Genomic DNA, 20,451 nt, shown 5'->3' on the forward strand with positions numbered 1-20,451 from the left:
AATAATTTACATACAGCTCTGGGAAAAAGTATTTGCCCCTTCCTGATTTATTATGTTTTTGCATATTTGTCATACCTAAATGATTCAGATCAAATAAATTTTAATATTACACAAAGATAACCCAAGTAAATACAAAATGTGGTTTTTAAATGATGATTTCATTTATTAAGGGAAAAAAGCTGTCCCAAACCTGCCTGGCCCTATGTGGAAAAAGTAATTGCACCCCCTTGCTAAATCGTGAATGAACTGTGATTAACCAAATTTTTTGGAAAGCTGAGTTAAATTTAACTTGCCACACCCAGGCCTGATTATTGCCAGACCTGCTGAATCAAGAAATCACTTAAATAAAAACTGTCTGACAAAGTGAAGCACGATAAAAGATAAAAAAAAAAGCAACACATCATACTGTGATCTAAAGAAATTTAAGAACAGATGAGCACAGTCTGGAAAGGGTTACAAAGCCATTTCTAAGGCGTTGGGAGTCCAGCGAAAGTCTTTATCCACTAATAGAGAAAACTTGGAACAGTGGTGAACCTTCCCAGAAGTGGCCAGCCTACCAAAATCACTCCAAGAGCACAACGACGAGTCAACCAGGAGGACATAAAAAGAAGCATCTAAAGATTTGCAGGCCTCACTTGCCTCAGTTAAGGTCAGCATTCATGATTCAACAATAAGGAAGAGACTGGACAAAAATGGCATCCATGAAAGAGTTCCAAGGAGAAAGCCTCTGCTGACCAAAAAGAACACAAAGACTCATCTCACATTTGCTAAAAAAAAACATCTTGATTATCCTCAAGACTTACTGTATGGGCAAATATTCTGTAGAAAAAAGTTGAACTTTTTGGAAGGTGTGCATCCTGTTACATTACTAACTCAGCATTTCATAAAAAGAAAATCATACCAACAGTCACACATGGTGGTGGTAGTGTGATGGTCTGGGACTGCTTTGGAACCATGAATTCTGCGCTCTACCAGAAAATCCTGAAGGAGAATGTCCAGTAATCAGTTCATGACCTCAAGCTCAAGTGCACTTGGGTTATGCAGCAGGACAATGATAAATCACTGCCAGCCCCTCTATATTATGCAGCCATAACACACAGTGTAAGTGTTTTTTTAAAACAATGCCTCTAAATACTTTTTTTCAGATATATTCAGGCTGGTCACTTGACTCCCGGCCGCTCTCCTCCTCCGATCCAGGGCTACAGTGGGAGGAGCCAAGATCTCCCTCTGACATCAGCAGGAAAGGTTACGTGCTGGCCTCTCAGCTCCTCCCCCTGTAGCACTGGATTGGAGGAGGAGAGTGGCCGGGAGTCACATGACTGGCCTGAAGCTAGCTGAAAAAAAGGTATTTAGAGGCTTTGTTTAAAAAAAAAAAAAAAAAACACTTACACTGTGTGTTACGGCTACATAAAAGAGAGGGTCTGGCAGTAACATTTTTAAAAAATTTCTTTACTACTAATAGCAGCAGGTGGAGAGATGGCTCACACAGACACAGAGCAGACAGGCGTGGGGGGGGGGAGGGGAGCTGCGGAGGACGGAGGCACGTAAACTGACCACGGTAGTCATTAATCAGCAGCTATGATTACTGTGGTCAGCACACAGAGGGGGAAACATGACATTCAGGATTAGCCAGGTTTTTTTTACAGCTTAGAGAGGGGCAGGTTGGACAGCACTGTGCTGTGTAAGCTGCTATAAGGGAACAGGATATATATATATATATATTTTTTTTTATAGGGTTACAACAACGTTAACTGAAATAGCTTTGTAAAAATAGCTGAAGTTTTAGAGGAGTGACCCTTTTATATGGCACTCACTACATTTCATTTAGAGCTAAAAGGTCTAAAAGCAAACAGCTTTTGTTGTGCAATCTCTTTAGAAAACCCTAAATTCTGCAGAAATCATAAATCATTGGGGCACTCAGATTATTTGCATACCAAAGCTTTTATATAGATAGTAACAAAACAAATATACTGTAAATTATCAGTTAGGGATACACTTTAAAATGACACTAAACTCACAAGGTTTTAAAAAATAAAACAATTGCAAAATATTTAAATAGAAGTAGAATGTACTGTCTCTCTCTTCCTTCTTTTCAACTCTTAAATGTTTTTTTCTGCTATTCTCAGACTTCCTGTTCTAGGGTGGCTACATTTTTCTGTATGCCCCCTTTTGTGTATGTGAATGTAGCCACCCTTTCCTATTCACCCCTAAGATGGGCTACAAATCTATGTGCAGACTCCTTTAGTTCTATGAATTGTAGCACATATTGAGAGGAGTATGTGACCAGACATAACAGCACTGCCCGCTCTATACTAGCATCTGTGAGGCGCATCAGTGGAGGATTGGGAGCGTGCACAGGACAAGAAATAAGCCTGAAAACAACAGTAAGAGATTAAAAAAAAATAAGTAAAATAAAAACAGAGCCATGGTATACTTGATCTTTTAGAACAATTGATGCTGACCAGGCCTTTTCTGGAACTTTATGTTTTAAAAGTTTAAACCAGTATTTGTTTGCTAGAAATTTACTTAGAACCCCCAAACATTATATATTTTTTTTAGCATAGACCCAATAGAATAAAATGGCGATCAATGCAATATTATATGTCAAACAATATTCACACAGCTGTCTTTTAAACGCAATTGTTTGGAAATAATACACTTTAATGACATTCAATGCGTAAAAACACAATAGATAACCCAAATTATTTAGTAAAATATAAAAGAAGATGTTACGCCAAGTACATAGTTACCTAACATGTAATGCTTTAAAATTGTACGCGCTTGTGGAATGGTGACAAACTACAGTACTTAAAAATCTCCATAGGCGACATTATAAAAATACAAAACACAATACACTACAGTGCAATCTCTGTGACAATCCCATGGTCATTGGGTATAATTAAGTAACTGATTAAAATAAACAGCCAAAAAAAAAAAAAGTGAAAAAAAAAGTCTTATTCCCGGAGGTATAGGAATAAATGTCAATAATAAAAAGACCGGCTAACACCATAGATGCTTGCAAGGCTGCCATTAGAAGTGGGTCAGGAATCCACAATCTGAAATGCAAGAGGGAAGGGTTTTAGACTCCATTCACACTAGCACAACTTGTCAGGCGACTTGTGTGCCCTCAAGTCGCCCCAAGTCGCTTGTCATAGCAAATGCAATGTAAATGAATGAGAGCCGTCTTAATTGGCACTACTGAAGTCGCTCCGACTTCAGAAAAGGGTCCTGTACTACTTTGAGACGACTTGTATCCGACTTGTGTCAATAGACTTCAATGGGAGTCGCCTCCAAGTCGGATCCTTATCTTAATTGAAGCGACTTGTTATCAGACTTTCCAGGAAGAAGAAAGATTAGCCAGGCATTCCTCACATTGCAGCCATGCCTATATGGTATATATATATATACACAGTAAAACATTGGATTGCGAGCATAATTCTTTCCGGAACCATGCTTGTAATCCAAAGCACTCTTATATCAAAGCGAATTTCCCAATAAGAAATAATGGAAACTCCGATGATTCGTTCCACAACCATTTATTCACAAGTCCTTCAGTTTATAGCCCATATAAAAAGATTATAGCATTGCGATAGGTTGCATAAAATGTCCATCCACAAATAGCCGCTTCCATAAAGGGATTAGAAGCAAAATCCAGCGGGAGCTACAGAGTATAAAAGAGAAGAGAGGCGCCTCTAAGTGTAGCAATATGATTCCATTTAATGAAGGTACAACATTTAGCAACTCACATGGTTGATGAATAAAACAGGCACATCTAAGTATGCAGGCATCCGGGGTAAAGCTGTCCACATAAACTATCTTCTGCACCGCCAGCTGCCAGTCTGTAATCCTGATCGGGAAGACCACCCTGCAGTAAAGCGATCTGAAAGCGAGGGGCAGCATGGAAGGGATGACGTAGATGGCGGTGAGGAGGACGGTCTATGTGGACAGCTTTACCCCAGGTCCTGCCTCCTTAGATGTGCCTGTTCCAATCATCAACCATGTGAGTTGCTAAATGTTGTACCTTCATTAAATTTAACCATATTGCTACACTTAGAGGCACCTCTCTTCTCTTTTATACTCAGCTGTGACTTGAGGCTACTTGTATATCAAGACATCGCTTGTATATCAAGTCAAAATTTATTTGAAAATTTTGCTTGTCTTGCAAAGCGCTCTTAAACCAAGTTACTCTCAAACCAAGGTTTTACTGTATATGTAATGGTATATATATTCCATTATATCTGCTTGGTATGTGTGAGTGGCACTGGTGGACACAGATAAGTGGCACTGGTGGACACTGATTCGTGGCACTGATACGTGGCACTGATACGTGGCACTGGTGGACACTGATTTGTGGCACTGATACGTGGCACTGGTGGACACTGATACGTGGCACTGATATGTGGCACTGATACATGGCACTGATACGTGGCACTGGTGGACACTGATACGTGGCACTGATACATGGCACTGATACGTGGCACTGGTGGACACTGATTCGCGGCACTGGTACATGGCACTGATACGTGGCACTGGTGGACACTGATTCATGGCACTGATACGTGGCACTGATGGACACTGATTTGTGGCACTGATATGTGGCACTGGTGGACACTGATTTGTGGCACTAATACATGGCACTGATACGTGGCACTGGTGGACACTGATACGTGGCACTGATACGTGGCACTGGTGGACACTGATTCGTGGCACTGATACGTGGCACTGATACGTGGCACTGGTGGACACTGATTAGTGGCACTGATATGTGGCACTGGTGGACACTGATTCGTGGCACTGGTGGGCAGTGGCACTGGTAGACACATACATGGCACTGGTGGGCAGTGGCACTGGTGGACACTGATACATGGCACTGGTGAGCAGTGGCACTGGTGGACACATACGTGGCACTGGTGGGCAGTGGCACTGGTGGACACTGATACGTGGCACTGGTGGGCAATGAGGAAATGAGTAAAAAAAAAAAACAGAAAAGGGGAATTAGGTCACAACACATCATATTCTGATTGGCCAAATACAAAGTCGTCTGTCAAAGTCGCTCTGATATGGGGCGACTTATGGTTGCGGCAGAGTGAACCGGCTCTTAAGCAAGCAGGTATTGTGTAGCACAATTTATTTAAAGCTAACAAACAATATAAACAGCAATGGCACTCACACGCGGCTGTGGTGGGGGATGATGACAGTTCGCAGTGGATGGGAAGTCTAAGTGTGAACCGGAAGCTATGATCTTTATCCGTTAGGAAGAAGGCAAGCTGTATTGAGGGAGCGAGATCTGCTTGAGATCCGTCCAGAGGGAGTCGGTGTCGAGCTGCCCTGTATAGCTGGGATGGTCTATCCAGTGCTCGGATATTTGTACAAAGTGTGTATCTCCAGTGGGAGTGTAGAGAGGAGCTGTCAGTCTCTCCACTGTAAGAGCCAATGGAAAAGCATTGCGGAAGCAAGCTGATGAGTGGCAGCCATCCTGGCCTCACTCTTCTCCATTCCCAGCAACCGCCAGCGTCGGATCACTTCCGGGCTTTACAGATCGTTCAAAAAAAGTTACATATCATTGAAAAACATAAAAACAATATTTTCTACTTTCTGTTATAAAACATATCCAAAATGTAAAAGAAAAATTTCTTCATAAATTTAGGCCAAAATGTATACTGCTACATCTTTGGTGAAAAGAAAAAAAAAAAAAATCTCAAGTGTATATTAATTAGTTTGTGAAAGTTATAGAGTCTACAATCTATGGTGTATATATACTGGAATTTATGCACCCTATACTTATAACGGTGGTAATTAGCCACCTTATAGTGGGACTATGATAGTGCGACGGACATTTGATGCTAACAGACTGTCACTTGGAGGTAGACTAACTGACACTGACAGCAATAGTAAACCTAAAACAGTAGGGGTTAACATCAAGGAGCGATCAAAGGGTTAACTGTGTGCCTAATAAGTTTAATGTGTGTATTATGTGTTGCTTTTAATAACAGATCAGCTGTTTCTTCTCCCTGATTTGCAGGGGAAGAAACAGCCAGATCGCTGATCTGTGTACAAAGCACTGTGTATTTTTAAACACAGGACTAAGTGCTGTGATTGGCTACAGTCAATTAGCAGGTCTCAACCATAAATTATTGGTCAAGACCTGGTCAAAATCCCCCTGTAGCCAGTGACAGCATGACTTAGCAGAGGAAGCACACATGTTCACCCCTAACCCAGAAAAGGCTGGATGATGTACATGTCCGTGATGCAGCCTGCCCGCGCTGCCCATCCGCAGGAAATGTTATGTGGGCAGGCAGGACTGGTTAAAAAATAAGTCTCGCCCAAAATCATGTAAACATTAAAGTCATACTAAAGTCTCATTTTTTTCAATTTAAAAATAACAAACATGTTATACTTACCTACTCTGTGCAGTTGATTTTTGCACAGAGTAGCCCGGATTCTTCTCTTTTCGGGTTCCTGGCCCCCCCCTCCTGCCAAGTGTCCCCACAGCAAGAAGCTTGCTATGGGGGAACCCAAGCCAAGCTGCTGCTCTGTGTATCCATTCAGACACAGAGCCGTGGTTTGGCCGCGCCCCCCTCCTCTTTGGTTTACGGACTTTGATTAACAGCAGCAGGAGCCAATGGCGCCAGCTGCTGTGTCTCAGCCAATCAGAAGGGGAGAGTTATGGGCAGCTGTGACTCTTGTGCAACATCACTGGATCGAGATGGGGCTCAGGTAAGTTTTAGGTTGGCTGAGAAGGGCTGCTGCACACAGAATGCATTAGGATTAAAAAACATTCTGACTTTAGAACCACTTTAACATTAAATCCTTTTTTCAGGTAATAGGATCCAGACACCATGACTTGCCCCACGAAGGCATCAGAGATGATTAAGCATCTAAAAGGAAAACTAACAGAAGTGTTTGCAGAAAATGTAGATGGATTGTGTGATGAAGTGGGATCTCTCAGCATCCTAACCCCTCAGAAATATACAGATCTGTACAAAACCGAGGGGCATGTAGATAGAACAGAGGAACTCATAGACCTCATTCTACAGAAGGGAGAACCGGCGTGTGCAAAGTTCATGGATCATCTTGAGAACATGATTTCCAGGTTCCCAGACTTGGGTGGTGTGTCTACATTTTTGGAGGGTGAGTTACCTTCTTTCATTTTGATATGTGTAATTCAGAACTGTCATAATTGGTTTGTATGAACGTTATAGTGTCTACAAACTATAGTATAGTAGGGTAAATTTGCGCTGCCAAATATTGTAGATCAGTCAATAGGCAAATTGTGTTGCTATTAAACACCAAATAAATATGGGCAATTGCACTAGACCAATTAATAAGTAAAAAACACACAATGGTATAAATAGCAATAATAAAATTGTAGGTGGTAAAGTGCAAATCAAAGTGACTGGTGCTGTTTAAATATACATAAAAATTAGAATGAACAAATAAATGAAATTGGTGCTACCAAATAAATAATTAATAAGTCTAAAAGATGCCCAAGTGAATAAAAGTTATAAATAAAAATATATTCAATTAAATGGAAAGATATATATATGTATAACACAAATCTGCCCTCTAGTGGTAATACAATATATCCCCTGCGCACAAGTAACCTCAAAATAGTCTTATACAGACAAAACCGCAGCTACTAGAAAAGAAAATATGTCGAAGTATACTCAAATCAATCGTCCCTAGGAACAAATGAAGGTGGTATAAGTAGCGCAGGTTAAAAAAGAGGGGAAATGAAGTGAATCACATAACTAGGTCTTGAATTGACTCATGTTAAGTCCTTAAACGTCCATCAATTGATATCTTATGAAGATTCCAAACAAGGGGTTAAAATTCTCCAGTAATAGTCCGATACACCAAGTAGGGATCACCACAAAGTGTTAAGGTCACCACAGCACTACACCTCCACCGATGTGATATACAGAGGGGGATGGCAACTCACCAGAAGCAATGGCCTCCCTATTTGCATAGGACAGGCAAACAGGCTTATGTGTAATGGATCCCACTCAGAAACGGCTGCTGCTGCTGTTACTGGTCATCAATCTCTGATGGTCTCATGTATCCTTTTTCCTCCCTTTGAAAAAGTCGGAAATGATGAAACGCGTCAGAGCATGAACCTTACGGTGACCGGAAGTGCACGGGTGACACGAGCGGCGGCTTCGGAGATCCGTGACACCAGCATGGAGAGGGTGAGCAGGATCGACATTGCCTACCACGGCACCCGTAGCACCATTACACACTAGGATATTGAAGGTGTATTATGATCTTGCGTTTGTGAGTGTATTTTTATTGGGGTTTTCTTTGGCATTAAAATCTGATTGGTGAAACAATATCACGCTAGTGCGGTCCCTTTTTTCCCCTTTATGTATGCTATTTGAGCAAATTTCGGGAGGAAAAAGGATACATGAGACCATCAGAGATTGATGACCAGTAACAGCAGCAGCAGCCGTTTCTGAGTGGGATCCATTACACATAAGCCTGTTTGCCTGTCCTATGCAAATAGGGAGGCCATTGCTTCTGGTGAGTTGCCATCCCCCTCTGTATATCACATCGATGGAGGTGTAGTGCTGTGGTGACCTTAACACTTTGTGGTGATCCCTACTTGGTGTATCGGACTATTACTGGAGAATTTTAACCCCTTGTTTGGAATCTTCATAAGATATCAATTGATGGACGTTTAAGGACTTAACTAGGTCTTGACTTGACTCATGTTATGTGATTCACTTCATTTCCCCTCTTTTTTACCTGCGCTACTTATACCACCTTCATTTGCTCCTAGGGACGATTGATTTGAGTATACTTCGACATATTCAATTAAATAATTCCCAAGTGAATAAAAGTTATAAATAAATATATATCCAATTAAATAGAGGTGTATGAGGTGACTCTCAAATCGTGGTAACGTGATCTAAAAACCAAATATCAATAAATTAAGTGATTTATAGTGAATCAAAAAATGAATATATGTATGTAGCTAAATCAATATAAGTGATCCAGTAAAAAAGTCCATATTAGATAATTAATTTCCAAAAAAAGTCCATAAGTGAGATAATTATAAAAAATAAAATATATAGGTGAAAAATTCTTCTTAAATAAGAAGAATTTTTCACCAAAAAAAAAAATTAAGAAGAATTTTCACCTATATATTTTATATTTTATTTATTTATATTTTATATTTTATTTTATTTTTTTATAATTATCTCACTTATGGACTTTTTTTGGAAATTAATTATCTAATATGGACTTTTTTACTGGATCACTTATATTGATTTGAGAGTCACCTCATACACCTCTATTTAATTGGATATATATATATTTATTTATAACTTTTATTCACTTGGGAATTATTTAATTGAATATATATTTATTTATAACTTTTATTCACTTGGGCATCTTTTAGACTTATTAATTATTTATATGGTAGCACCAATTTCACTTATTTCTTCATTCTAATTTTTATATTCAAAGAAAAGCCAATAGATAGTCAAGACATATGAGGTATCAGCTTCCAGATGCTAGACTATATCACAATTTGGAAAAGAGGGATAAGAGAGACCTCAAACTCCCCAGTTTAAGAGGTACTCAATGGGGTATGGGGAATTGGAAATGGGAAATGTTTCTGGATTTTTGGATACCAATAGCTAGTAGTTATGAATTGATCTCACAAATACATAAAATAAATTTTATTCCATAAAAAAGTTGGTTGTACATACATATCAATATCACAAAAGACAAAACATACTGACAAAGTCAATATACAATCAGGTTGTGCTGAAGTACATTGAACACAATTGGAACTGTGGAGTATGGTTGACGTGTCTCCACAGTTGATTCTCTACATGTTTCGCGGACTGAGCCGCTTCTTCAGGAGAAACAGTAGTGCATTAAAACGATTCTATAAGAGTAGAGTAAAGTCAATGAATCACAATAAAGTCAACAAACATAATACATATAAGACAAATGGGACTTGAAAGGCCCTAGTGGAATGGGGAGTATTTACATTACCTGCGGTCACAGCCCCTTTTGTGTAGACCAAATGTAATGAAACAGCATAGACTTCTCCTCTGTGGCTACTGATCCCAGCACCACCTCTTCAGGCATTGCCAACCCATCTGGCTGCAGCTGCCCCTTTCACCAGCCCTCTTGGCTGCCTCTCTACACCAGTCCACCTGACTGACTCTTCACCAGCCCACCCAGCTGACACTTCACCAGCCCACCTGTCTGACTCTCAGGAGATCTCTCAGGGAAGGATAGAAGACTTAAGCACACTGCTGTCTTCAAGGGAGACTAGCTACATATGGCAGTCTCCCCCCTTTTTTAGTGCTGAACAGTGTTGCACTATTCACTCTGTCCTCACTTGCTCCCGTGCCTCCAGGAAAGCCTCCTCCCATGTGTTTTGGTAGTATCCTCCCAGCACCCAGGCCCAAGGCAGGATACCTCCCCCCCCCCCCAGACTAGGGGGCACCCCTGAGGGTCACCAAAAGCCTCCTCAACACTGTATCTCCATCTTCCACCAACTCCCTTACTGCTGAGGAATGGCTAAGGCCCCCTAAATATTTAATGTGGCTCCTCCCAACCCCCACCCTCTAGTTCTAAAAGATTTTCCAACCTTCTAGACCAGGGGGAGGCACCAGAGAGCTGCCAGGATGAGTTACCATACCCTGAAATTTAATAAGCCCTGACCCAATTAAGACTCACTAGCTAAAAATGTGAGTGAGAGTATGGTTTGCCTACACTAAATTTTAGCATGCTCTAGAGGGTGCTACAATGGCAATAAAGACTTGTGTTGTTGGTTAGTTTAACACCTTTTCTCACCAACAAACAAGATTCCTTAACATACCTGTTAAAGAATAATCTTCAGTGCATACATTACATTACCTGTGAAAGGGGAGAAGGTGGGGGGAGATTCTGTTTTAACACCTTATCATGCAAAAATCATGATTACATGCCAAGGCCCTATCCCTCAAAAAGTAAAGATGGAAAAAGGGGAGGAAATTCCAACCCTTTTCTCTCCCTTTGGGGAGAAAGAGGGATTTAAGAGGTGCCCGGCATAAATACACATGTAGACAATAGTTATAAAAACAATACAATTTATTAACCACTTGCCGACTGCCTAACGCCGATCTACGTCGGCAGTCAGCCCCTCACAGGCAAAGTGACGTAGGGCTACGTCACTAGCTTGTGAGGGTCTAGGGAGCGAGCGCGCGCCGCCGGAGGCGCGCTCCCGCTCCAGCGTGGTCACGGACCCCCCCGCGCGTGTGACCAGCGGACCCGATGTCCGCCGGTCGCTCGGCGATCGGCGGGGGAGAGGGAGAATGTCAGGCAGCTTGTGTAAACAAGCCACCTGTCATTCTCCTCGCTGTAAAGACACTGATCACACGGATCTAGTATGTAGATCCGTTGATCAGTGTCCTTACAGCTCAAGCCACAGCCAATCACAGTAGAAAGCACGCCCCTAGGGATACACACAGCCCCTCCCTCCCAAATAAAGTTAACCCCTTCACTACCAGTGTATTTTTACAGTAACAGTGCATATATATAGCACTGATTACTGTAGAAATGTCACTGGTAACCCCAAAAGTGTCACAAATGTCAGTAAAGGGTCCGATCTGTCCGCCGCAATGTCGCAGTACCGCAAAAAAATTGCAGATCGCCGCCATTACGCGTTAAAAAAAAAAACAACAAAAATTACAAAAATCTTTCCCTTTGTTAGTAAACGCGATAACTTTTGCGCAAACCAATCAAAATACGCTTTTTGCGATTTTTTTTTTTTACCAAACATAGGTAGCATAAAACAAATTGTCTGAAAATGTTAAAAAATTTTGATTTTTACATTTTTTTGGGGGAAATTTCATATAAAAAAATGTGAAAAATATTGCTATTTTTGCAAAATTGACGCTCTTTTTTGTTTATAGCGCGTGATCAAAAAATCGCACAGGTGATCAAATACCACCAAAAGAAAGCTCTGTTTGTGGGAAAAAAAGGACGCCAAATTTGTTTAGGTACAGCGGCGCACGACCGCGCAATTGTCCGTTAAAGTCACGCAGTGCCGAATCGCAAAATACCCCCTGGTCGGGATGGGGGTAAAATCTTCCGGGGCTTAAGTGGTTAATGTCATCATTAAAAAGTCATTAACATTTATTAGTGCAATAACAATACATGGTGCGCCTCGCTGGGCAAAAAGTAGTACTTGAAGCATATGTGGGTAATTCCGATCTACGCGTTTCGCCCAGAACTTTCTCAGGATCCAAGATATGAATTAACACCACTTTAGTTGTAGGCATAAAATGTCTAAATATCCAGCAGGTGGAGACAGCCCGAACTGTAGCTGGCTCATGTGGAAAACACCATGGATAAAATATAAAATAATATCATCAATTGCTGCATATGAATCAGCCAGTCTGTGGAGACTCTGTAAGTATAAAAGGTATAATACACTTTCTCAGCCAGAAAACATCAGAAACAAAAAGGAGAATATACATAGTGTGTGAGTAGACTTCCAAAGGGCCATTTCCTACATTAGCCTAAATGGGCAGAGCAGGGTCAACAGATCCCAAATTAGCCATCCCTCTCTCCCAGAGTTCACAGCCCCCTATTGTGCCCCAAGCTCCCTCCAGAGCTCTGCAGCTTTCTTCATAGCCCATGGTGCCCCTCAGATCCCTCCAAAGCCCCCATTGTCCCACGATGTGCTACAGCCAGCTACAGTCCATGATATCATGAGCACACCATGGTCAAGCAAAAAGACAGAACACTTTATTGTCACCAATAAAAAGTGATGTTTGGAGGCCACAAAGGGCCTTTTCCTCATGCAGCAGTCAGATACAGAGTCCCCCAATGCCCCCAGTGCTCCTTTTATATATCTGTCCAGCTCTGTTCAGACATTCCCGGTTTCCACTCATGTTCCTGTTCTCTCTGCACTGCTACAGCCCAGAATTTTCTTGTTCCTCTTCTTATAGTTCAGTCCTAATCCTCCACTTCACTTGCTTGTTACAGCTCTGTTCAGGCATTGTTTTTTTCCAGCCATGTTCTAGTCCTCCCTGCTCTGTTGCAGTCTAGAATTTTCTTGTGACTCCGCTCAAGCCTCGTACACACGATGAGAAAAATTCCGCTTTCGACACGATCGTATGATAATCTGATCATTAGTACACAGCTTTCAGCTGAAATTTTTAGAAGGGGCAAACATGAAATTTTTTCTCAATACCAGATCGTACAATTTTCATTTAATTAGTACAGTTTTCATCTGAAAATACAATACAAATACACTACATCACTTACAAATCTTACAAGAGTTTTGCGAACTGTAGTAACCTATTCGCATTAGATATAGAGACTAGCATGCCGAAAACCCCCCCCCAAAAAAAAATGAATGTTCATCTGATAATCTCATCGCGTTTAATAGGCTTTACAGTCCTGATGTTTGCTGGTTTTCAACACACACTAATGATCCTGGGAGTGGCCTGGAGGGTAGTTAAGTTTTTAAAAAGTCTCTTCTTACCAGCTGAGACTTATAATACTGAAGTCTGCTATTGCCTGACTGTTGCTGATGTGAAGGGCCCAACTACTCTCTGCTTACTGCCTGCATCAACCCCACCATTGTTGTCAATCCCCCTGGAAAACAGTGAGCTCCAGCTTTACTTTCCCCTCCTTGCTATAACCAGCTCCTGCTCTCACTCACTCCACTATGATCGGGTCCTCCTGCCTGCTAGTTGACCATAGTAACCTTCTGAACTGCCTTCCCTGCACCCCCAACCATGATTAGATCTTGCTCTGCCACTAAAAGTTTCACTCTGTTCATTGCAATCTATCGCTTACCTGCTCTGTGTAATGGTTTTGCACAAAGCAGCCCCAATACTCCTCTTCTTTGGTCCCCCACTGGTGCTTCTGGCCCCTCCCTCCTGCCAAGTGCCCCCATAGCAAGCTCCCAAGCTGCTGCTTTGTGTGTCTATTCACACATGGGGCGAGGTTTGGTCCCTATGTTCTCTCCTCATTGGCTCACTGGCTGTCATTGACAGTAGAGCGAGCCAATGGCTACCACTGCTGCACACAGAAGGTTTTTTTTACCTTCATGCATAGAACAAATGAAGGTAAAAAACTTTGAGCCTTTACAACCACTTTAACTTCCCCTCTGCCACCTCTATCATTCTCTGCCCTACTCTTAACATTAAACAAGCATATAATTATCACTCTCTCCTGCCCCTGATCCCTGTTGTATTCCATATTTCTACAGATATGAAGTGCAAAAGTGCAGCACAACCAATAAATAATACCTTATTTCAATAATTTATCCCAATGTAGTACATAACCTAATGATATAATGGTGAAAAAAAAAACTAAAAAAACGTCCTCTTCTCCTCCTCTTTTTCGCCCTGGGCCAGAACAAGTTGTTGTTTCTCCTCTATTCTTCTCCCGCATACATAGTCAGTTAACATTTTGTCTTCCTTCTCTATTTCTGTCTGTGACCCCACCAGAAGTTTTCCCCTCACTTCCCGTATGTGTGATGCCTGTACAAGAAATGGGATGTGCAGTTGTCACTGGGACAAGAAGGTACACAGAGTAATAAAAACATTGCCATGGGTTCTTACATTTCTCCACTCTAAACAACAAGCTTTTTTTTTTTTTTTTTTGTCTGTGCCTCTGTTGGAGAAATTTCCCATCAATATTAGCAGTGAGGGAAAACGTCTTTGTAGCAGGATTTCCAGGCATTGGGCCTGATGTGGGTCTGCCATTGTTACCAGTGACACCTTCAGCCCATTTAAGCTGAATACACAAGTGTGAGTCAAAGACCAGTCCAGCATCTTGGGTTTGTTTAGTTTATTTGATAATGGGGATGGGAGAAGGGAATGAGTGGGATATTCCTCTGGCTCAACTAGGTATAACTGGGACACTTTGCTGAAAAATGCCTGTTAGCGCTGTCTTGATGCCAGCTGGATGCCGACCAACGCTCACTGACGCTTGAAAAATACTGTTTTGCTGAACTGTGCTAGAACTTGACTTTTATCCCTCTGGTTAACACAAAAGATCCTGGACTGTAGTGAGACTTGACTCTTGACACTCTGTTTAGCTCCAATGTCCTGTGAACGGCTCCCTTCAGCCCTTCACTGACTGAGGTAGCTCCTTGTAACTGCTTTTGCTGCTGTAACTCTTAACACTGTACACTGCATGCTGTACATATTAAACCTTCAGGGCCCAACCGCTGGCGCCCTCTTTACACTTCAGGGTCCTCTCACTAGGCACCCCCTCTGACACTTCAGGGTCCTCTCACTAGGCACCCCCTCTGACACTTCAGGGTCACACTGGCACCCCCTTTACCGCTAGCTAGCTCCTGGATCCCTTGGCCCTTCACCGAAGTGGTCCCCTCTTGGCTAGGCAGACCCCCAGGGGTAGTTCACAGTACTCACAAACTGGGAAGGCTTTCCTGGAACTGGACCCCCTCTCTCCGCTGGTCCTCGGCACATGGATCCTCTCTGCAGCTCAGCTCTCTCTCTCGAGGAAGGCGTAAAGCCGAAACGCGTCAGCATCTGTCATGTTGTCACCGCTATCCATGTTGGAATAAAGCATTTTACTTGGAAGAAGACTTTTCGTGTGCCGGCTTTATTCATATAACATTCAGCTCTCTCTCTGTCCCCTCAGGCAAGCCGCCCGAGACACCTGATCCTTCTGACAGGAGGAAAGACAGCCGTACTCTCCCTCCTGGGACTCTGCTTCCCGCCAAATACACTGCGTCATGTGCTCCCCTCAAACTTATACCCACTCCCAGAATCCTGTGCGGCAGAATCTGCCTTTCTGGGGTAGATACAAGCTTGCCACTGATTGGGTTTCCTCCACTGCCCAATGAGAACCCTCTCATGGAGCCAGTGGAGAGACTCTCCAGTCTCAACAGCAACACCTGGGAGACATGACAGCCCAGCTGAAAATCATGGCCCTGCTGTTAGGCAGCCAAGGCCCACTATGCTTTTGCCTAGTACCTACCTTGTAGGGTGCTACATCCACCCCACACCAAACTAAGTCAGGTCCCTCTGACTCTGAGGCAGTCGCTTCCTATAAAAAACTCTGGCCAAAATCTCAGGAGTAAAGGGAAAGAACAAATGTACAAATAAGTTACGGTGAAAAAATATAGCTGTACATGCTCTGCTGTACAAATATACAAATATTTTAGGGTGCATGAGAAATGATGCACCCCCCACCAAACAAACTCGCTTGGTGGGGATTTTCAAAGCAAACACAATGTACATTTCCTAACTGACTGTCTCTAAGATGATCCCACCTGTAGAGAAAATGGAAGCAAAAGTTAGTCAACTGCATACACTTTGGAAAATACAAGACTAACTATCAAGACAGTTGAATGGAAAGACCCTCCTTGCAGGGTGACCTTTCCACTCTCTTCCCTGACTACCTCTGTTGACCAGTGTCTTGACTCGTCGGGTCCACTCCTTGGCAGTAAGAAGTCTGTACCCTAACACTGGCTAACTATGCAGATTCCTTTGATGAAGTGAGACACAGCGCCCTCTTGCTGTCTCTTAAAGTACTACCTGAAGGAAACAGAGCAAGTCACAGTGCTGAATGACCTGCAGTCCTGCTGAGTCAGGGTAGTAACACACGGGTCCTTCAGGGCACCGCCCACCAAAGTTTTTGGATACACTTGAATCTGCAACAAACTGTATCTTCACCTTGTTTAAACTGTGGAAGGTTTCCCACACAGTATTTGGAATCCACAGGGACCCTGGCCCGATGGCCCAGGGGGTCTAACCTAGCAACAGTCTTCCAAGACCCTGGCCCGTTGGCCCAAGGGGTCTGCATTGAAACTTAAACACCTTCAACAAACTTGTAAATTCAGCATTACATTTCTTTTCAAAAGTTCCTTAGTCAGTTGTGATGGCCAGCCGGCCAAATATGCACAGTTTTGAGACTTTGGAATTAATAACTTATTCCGTTTAGATATAATAATCAGGGTGGGGAACCCGGACATAAGTGCCTTGTTCATCTTTGACTCTGATGGACCAGGCTTGACCTGACCAATCTGGGTGGCGGACCTCCACTCTGTCAATATAAATGGAGTGCCCAAAGTTCCACTGAGCTTTTACATTGTTAAAACTCTCTTTCAACTTTTCTTCTGGTGAGTCCCTGTATGGTTTGGGAACAAACAGAAAATCCCAGATAATCTCATCGCACCAAAAATCTCTGAATTTTTCCACAAGCAACATCACCTCTCTAGGAGCATATGGATAATCATATCTGTATTCAAGTGCCACCTTTTTCTGTAGCCACCTCTGCATCCAGGACAGCCGGGGAAGAGTCCTCCACTGCCCAATGAGAACCCTCTCATGGAGCCAGTGGGGAAACTCCCCAGTCTCAACAGCAACACCTGGGAGACACGACAGCCCAGCTGAAAATCATGGCCCTGCTGTTAGGCAGCCAAGGCCCACTATGCTTATGCCTAGCACCTACCTTGTAGGGTGCTACATCTTTAATAATCACACAAGAGTCAGTAAAGCCAGCAGAGGTTCTAAGTCTTCCCTAAAAAATCCATAGTAGAAAAGACTCAGCATACAGGGGAAGTAGTAGCCTCAGAGTATGGTACATACAGCTTGGTCAGGCACCAATAATGGGCTTGGGGGTGGGGGGAGGAAGTGTAGCCAATAACAGGCAGTTACTTAAGTAACCAAAAGTACAGGGGTGGCTACAGAAGTTCTCATAGACTAAGCCTGCATACACCTGTAGGGAGAAGCAGCGCTGGCTGCAGCCACCAGATCACCACCAGCTTCTTTATACAGTGCATATCCCATTGGAAGTGATTGCAGAACCAACACAGTGGACCACATCTCCACCATACCGCTTAACAGCAGTACAAGGCTCATCTTATTTCATCTTCTGGTGAGTGCATGGATTGGTGGAGGGAAATCACTGTGGAGAAGCATCTAATAACACTTTGGATGTATTGTCCCTTGTGTAGCACTGCCCCCTAGGGAGCTGCTGAAGAATGACACACTTGGATTCCTCTGGGTTACCCGTAGCAACTGTTTGCAGAAATCTTAATACTTTAGGTTCTTGGCTCAGTCAATGAACAGTCTTGGGGTTGTTGTTTTGTTGTATTATTTAGAACTGGGATGGGAGAAGGGATGAGTGGGATACCCCAACTGTTAACTATTCACATTCCAGAGGACTTCTAAATTGATAATGTGGCAAGGCTGCTACTTCATCCTGCCACTTGAATGAAGATTAAGTGAGTGTTCCTATTTGTGTTTCTCTTCAGGGTACTCCCTCAGTACCCCCTTTCTTTTTCCTAGCTGACACCCGTCCACCGACTCTACACTCTGGAGTGGTCCCCTTTCTAGGCAGACCCCTGGACAAGATCCTCTGTACACACGATACTGTTTCTCCAGAGTCTCGCATTGCCCAAACTCCTCCAGTCAGCTCTCCTGGACCTCTAGGCTAAGCCTCACTCCAATGGTTTACCAGACCGACTGCCTGTGACCATCACCAACTGCTGCAGAAGAGGAGGCAGCCACCACCCTCCTTTTGGGACTTTGCTCCCCGCAAAAAGACCTCTACTTCATGTGCCCCTGGCTTTTTATACCATGTCCCATAATGCTCCACAAAGACCAAATTAATACACACTTGGCACACTAAGCAGACCTGACTACAAACCCTGCTCCCTGATAAGCAGAGTACACTTATGTTTTGCCTGTTGCTCTTCTGATAAGTAGACAGAACCAAAACTACACTCCCTGACTAGCACCTAACTAGGAGGGTGCTATACTTGTTTTCAATGCCATTACTTGGTTGATGTCTGGTGAGTGTTCTGACACTCTACACTTATCATTACAGGAGTCCTTTAGATATACTGGGTAACCCAACTGTTATTTGACTGTCAATTTTCGTTTGGGTTCACTATTTGGACTTTATGTTAATAGCAATTCATGCTGCATTTTGATCACCACTCGATGGCTTATTTCCACTGTTTGGACATTTTATTTGTTTAGGCACTAAACATATCCTTTATTAGCACTGCACATAACTTATTTCATATATACAGCTCAGTCAGGCACCGATGATGGGCTTGGGGGGTGGGGGGTTGGTTGAGTATAGCCAAAAATGGGCAATTAATTAAGTATTCAAAAGTACAGAGGTGGCTACAGAAGTTCAAGGGTCAATAGGAAGCATGATGCAGTCTCTAGGGCTGTCCAGCTTACAGCTGTGGAGACCTGGGAGGCAGCCAGTGTAGAGAGCTAGAAGAGAACTCTAAAACACAATGGAGAGGGAGAAAACACAGTTCCTCTTAGTGTAGTTGTATGGAGACTTTTTTCTTTTTTTAATTCTTTTCTTATCCCTCTGAGTAGATCCTTTTTATCTTTTAATAAAGTCTCCATACAGCTGCACTTTGAGGCACCGTGTTTTTTCCCTCTCCCTAATAAATCCATGACAACATAAAAAGATTTGACTGGAATTGGTTTTTGAGGGGTTGTGTTATGTATACCCTTCCTTAAGGCCCGTTAACACTAGAACTCAGTGCAGGAGAGCTGTGTTTCTATTGCAATGCCCTTGAGATCTGCTATGGGGGTAAGTTCAAAGTTAACGACACCCCAAACACAGGTCGCAAATGCCTGCGCTGGCCCACACTGGATCGCATGGTTCAAAAGTCCCATGCAATGTGGTTGCAGTGTGTTGTGCATGCACTACTTTTGGTGCAGTGTGGTTTCAGCCCATTCAAAATGAATGGGGCTGACATTGCACTGCACAGAACTTCTTGTGTTTCTGTGCGATTCACATGCAGTTCCTAGTGTAAATAGGCCCTTAAACCTTGATACCATAAGCATGAAATTGAATACTTTCCATAAAGACCTATGATAGTTGGGGCTTACCCAATGCTTCAGTGCTGAAATCCTAAAAATGTATTTTAGAATATTGGGGTGGATCTTAATGCTATATTCAGGGGAAAATATAGAAATCACAGAACCCCATAGGAAAATTTGACATTACATCAGTAGCACAAGGTCCAGGGGCATACCTGTAAGGGTCACAGTTATTACCCAGCCCCATGCTTCAGGAGGCCCATGCGGCTCCGCTGTACATCCTGGATAGGAGGGGAGGCAGGTTTGACATATAGAGGAACAGATCCCCTCCATTTTCCTCCTGCAGTCCCTGAATGCCTGCTTTTCCTCATCTTCCTCCCACAGGTATTCAATGGATGCCGGAGGAAAAGAGAGGGGATTGGTTCCTCTCTATGCTGCCTCTGCCACCCCTCCTATCCAGGTCCTGTTGCCCTCAGGCCGCTCTGTGGTCCCCTGGCCCCTCCTTGCCTCCTGCAGCACTGCCAGGTCCCCCCCCCCCCTTCCCTCTCCTGCTGGCTGTTATGGGGGATGTGCCAGAAAGGATAGTGGGGAAGGGGGCGGTATATATATAATTTACCGGCCCCTTCTTTTTCTGAATAGACAGAGTCGGTGATTGGTACCG

The 20,451-nt window shown here is 43.0% G+C and overlaps 2 protein-coding genes across 2 annotated transcripts in view; both read left to right on the plus strand.

The window, feature by feature from the left end:
* The window catches only part of LOC309558510 (uncharacterized protein), a gene marked incomplete at both ends in the record, with an annotated part of 400,563 nt that overhangs the window by 245,060 nt on the left and 135,052 nt on the right, over nt 1-20,451 (plus strand). The window lies entirely within an intron of this gene.
* The window catches only part of LOC309557490 (interferon-induced very large GTPase 1-like), a 91,691-nt gene that overhangs the window by 31,929 nt on the left and 39,311 nt on the right, over nt 1-20,451 (plus strand). The window contains exon 2 of the mRNA XM_082260215.1: nt 6,821-7,131. Coding sequence (XP_082116341.1) covers nt 6,840-7,131 — 292 coding nt within the window. The 5' untranslated portion in view covers nt 6,821-6,839. The remainder of the gene's footprint in view (nt 1-6,820; nt 7,132-20,451) is intronic.

The sequence above is a fragment of the Pelophylax lessonae genome, assembly GCF_965119305.1.
Source record: "Pelophylax lessonae genome assembly, chromosome: 6".
Taxonomy (NCBI): Eukaryota; Metazoa; Chordata; class Amphibia; order Anura; family Ranidae; genus Pelophylax; species Pelophylax lessonae.